Here is a 3,514-nt window from a genome sequence, read left to right on the forward strand (position 1 = left end):
CCCAGCCGCCATTCCGCCCAGCCGCGGCTCGGCGGCTCAGGCCTCGCCCGGCGCCTGGGCTCGGCCGCCGCGGCCCCAGTCACTGCGACACCGCGGCTCCGGGCCGGGCCTGCGCCGCCGACTCTCCTCGGCCCCGGCGCCGTCGACACTCACCCGCATTTCCCGGGTGCCTAAATGGCTCCGGCGACGTCTCCACCTGGTCGCTGGGCCCTGCCCCGGTTAAATCCCCGTCCCGCCAAGGTCTCGCCGCGTCCCTCAGCCGCCGGGGCTGCCCCGCCTGGAGCTGCGTGCGACACGGCTCCCGCCTCCTCCTCCTCCCTGCCCGCCCGCCGGCCCTCCTCCCGCCGCCGCCGCCGCCGCCGCCTGCACCACGCAACCTCCGCCCTCTAGCCTTTCCTCCGCCGCTCCCCGCCCTCCCCGCCTCACCGGCTACGGCTCCCGTGGGGAAGAAGCTGGTGGGGGAGGGCCGGAACGCACCGCCATCGGCGTCCGGGGCGGGGGAACCGGGAAACCGTCGCCGCCATCTCCCCACCAGCCCGCGGCGCGGGAGGGGCCCGGAAACCTCCCGCCCGCCGGCGGCCCCGTCCCCCGGCCCCCCAGCGCCACCGAGGACCCGCTCGCGGGGCTGTTCTCTACCTGAAAGCCCGCGGCCCCTGGCTCCGAACCCCGGCGCCCTCCCCGACCGGGCGCAGCGGATCCTCCTCCAGGTTTTACAGCCTCCCTCTCCTAGAGGCCGCCTCTAAGGACCCGGCTTCCCGCCACTTTGGGCCGAACGAGGAGGGGTCACCTTCTTAGGTCGGGGCAGCAGCCTGGGGAGCACCTGCCCCAAGACACCCCGGAGGAGGGGGTCTTACACACCCACTCCTGCTCCCCTCCTGCGCGCACACACGTGCACCCGGTGGATCTGCCTCCCCGGCTGGGAGAATAACCAAAAGCCATATCCCGACCGGCTGATAAAGTCTGAGATGGGCGAGTGGCCCTGAAAAGCAGGTACAGACTAGAGATAAACGTGTCGTCCATTCTCGAGCCCCAGGACACCTGCGGGCCTCGGCGATCCGCACATGAAAGCCCGAGCTCCTCGGCGTGTCTCTCCTATTTCTTTAAAATCAAACCAAAACTAGCTTCCCTCTTCAAAATCTTTAACCGACTCTTTTTTAGGCAAATGTTGACAAAGATTCCCTTTACTATTAATCTCTGTAAAGACAAATCAAGAATGGAACTGAAGATTTTACATATATGGATGGGATGAGGTTTGACTATAGAATAGGATTGTTTTCACGTGCGGTCTGGAGTAGTTCATCGCATTCAAGTGAAATTAACTCACAATTGGGTACTTGAAATACAAATTTTGGCAGCACAAATAGCCACCTGGCTTCCTAAGGTCGCACGGGTGAGAAGCGTGGACTTGGAGGGGCTTCTGCTTTCATACCCGTGGTCCATGAACAAGCGTGGAAGGATTTCAGATTATCTGGGCAACAAACTTGATGAATGTTAACTTCCTGTTTTGCTCCAAACTAAAACATTAAGTATCACCTTGGGGTGGAAATCCTAGGCCCAGAGCAGAGGGCTACCCCCATAGTCCTCTCTTTCCTGAGGAATATGGGTTTCTCTTAGAAGAAATATCCCACTAGTAGATGGGGTTCCTCCTATTAAAAAGTGGTCTTTTGTCAGCATCTGTTAAGTATCTTTAAGAATATGGCATTTGTCTATACTTGTCACCGAAGTATGTGATCTCAGTCTGTGTGAGGATTTTTAGATTCTCGGTTTACACCCTGTACTTCTAAATATTCAGAAGAAACCTGGATGCATTTAACTATTTTGTGGGCACATGGTTAGACTGAAGGTACAATTGGAAGGCTTCTCCCTGCAGACAATGCTTTCCACTGTAGGTATATGGCTTCTCTTAGATCCTTACTTCTTCCCTGTGCCTTCCTCAGACAAGGTATCTCATCTCCAATTTCCCTTAATCTGCCCTCTCCCATCTCATCATTCAATATGGTCTCCTTGCCTGTGACTTCCCAGAGCTAATACATGAGCTGAGTGGGTCAACTTTCTCTTTACTGTTTTTTTCTTCCAACCTCTCTTTTTCCTTAACAGAAGGATTTAGTCCACCTATACCATCCTCCTCACTTCTCATTACCTCAATTCCTGGTTCTTAACTTCCTTCTAGCCTTTGCTCTCCACTCATCTGCACTATTATTCTTAGCTCTTAGACTATGACATTGACTTTAAAAAAAAAAAAAAAATTTATTTATTTATTTTTGGCTATGTTGGGTCTTCATTGCTGCGCACAGGCTTTCTCCAGTTGCAGTGAGCGGGGGCTGCTCTTCGTTGCAGTGCGCAGGCTTCTCATGGTGGTGGCTTCTCTTGTTGTGGAGCATGGGCTCTAGATGCGCAGGCTTCAGTAGTTGTGGCACACGGGCTCACTAGTTGTGGCTCATGGGCTCTAGAGTGCAGGCTCAGTAGTTGTGGTGCACGGGCTTAGTTGCTCCATGGCATGTGGGATCTTCCTGGGCCAGGGCTCGAACCCGTGTCCCCTGCAGCGGCAGGTGGATTCTCAACCACTGCGTCACCAGGGAAGTCCCCTACCGCTGGGCCCTGCCCCGGTTAAATCCCCGTCCCGCCAAGGTCTCGCCGCGTCCCTCAGCCGCCGGGGCTGCCCCGCCTGGAGCTGCGTGCGACACGGCTCCCGCCTCCTCCTCCTCCCTGCCCGCCCGCCGGCCCTCCTCCCGCCGCCGCCGCCGCCGCCGCCTGCACCACGCAACCTCCGCCCTCTAGCCTTTCCTCCGCCGCTCCCCGCCCTCCCCGCCTCACCGGCTACGGCTCCCGTGGGGAAGAAGCTGGTGGGGGAGGGCCGGAACGCACCGCCATCGGCGTCCGGGGCGGGGGAACCGGGAAACCGTCGCCGCCATCTCCCCACCAGCCCGCGGCGCGGGAGGGGCCCGGAAACCTCCCGCCCGCCGGCGGCCCCGTCCCCCGGCCCCCCAGCGCCACCGAGGACCCGCTCGCGGGGCTGTTCTCTACCTGAAAGCCCGCGGCCCCTGGCTCCGAACCCCGGCGCCCTCCCCGACCGGGCGCAGCGGATCCTCCTCCAGGTTTTACAGCCTCCCTCTCCTAGAGGCCGCCTCTAAGGACCCGGCTTCCCGCCACTTTGGGCCGAACGAGGAGGGGTCACCTTCTTAGGTCGGGGCAGCAGCCTGGGGAGCACCTGCCCCAAGACACCCCGGAGGAGGGGGTCTTACACACCCACTCCTGCTCCCCTCCTGCGCGCACACACGTGCACCCGGTGGATCTGCCTCCCCGGCTGGGAGAATAACCAAAAGCCATATCCCGACCGGCTGATAAAGTCTGAGATGGGCGAGTGGCCCTGAAAAGCAGGTACAGACTAGAGATAAACGTGTCGTCCATTCTCGAGCCCCAGGACACCTGCGGGCCTCGGCGATCCGCACATGAAAGCCCGAGCTCCTCGGCGTGTCTCTCCTATTTCTTTAAAATCAAACCAAAACTAGCTTCC

The 3,514-nt window shown here is 59.7% G+C and overlaps 2 protein-coding genes across 3 annotated transcripts in view; one reads left to right on the forward strand and one right to left on the reverse strand.

Moving 5' to 3' along the window:
* Positions 1-522, reverse strand: part of CUL1 (cullin 1) — a 111,242-nt gene extending 110,720 nt beyond the window's left edge. The window contains exon 1 of one of the 2 annotated variants that reach the window (XM_007469867.1): positions 427-522. The gene's annotated coding sequence lies outside the window, so the exon portion shown is untranslated. Of the gene's footprint in view, positions 1-153; positions 343-426 lie in introns of those variants that run through there. The other variant, XM_007469866.1, reaches the window with a different exon arrangement.
* The window catches only part of LOC103078635 (collagen alpha-1(I) chain-like), a 19,809-nt gene extending 16,781 nt beyond the window's left edge, over positions 1-3,028 (forward strand). The window contains exons 4-5 of the mRNA XM_007469883.1: positions 6-707; positions 2,648-3,028. Of these exons, the coding sequence (XP_007469945.1) occupies positions 6-707; positions 2,648-3,028 (1,083 nt within the window). The remainder of the gene's footprint in view (positions 1-5; positions 708-2,647) is intronic.
* The last annotated feature ends 486 nt before the right edge of the window (positions 3,029-3,514 follow it).

The sequence above is a fragment of the Lipotes vexillifer genome, unplaced genomic scaffold (assembly GCF_000442215.2).
Source record: "Lipotes vexillifer unplaced genomic scaffold, Lipotes_vexillifer_v1.1 scaffold472, whole genome shotgun sequence".
Taxonomy (NCBI): Eukaryota; Metazoa; Chordata; class Mammalia; order Artiodactyla; family Lipotidae; genus Lipotes; species Lipotes vexillifer.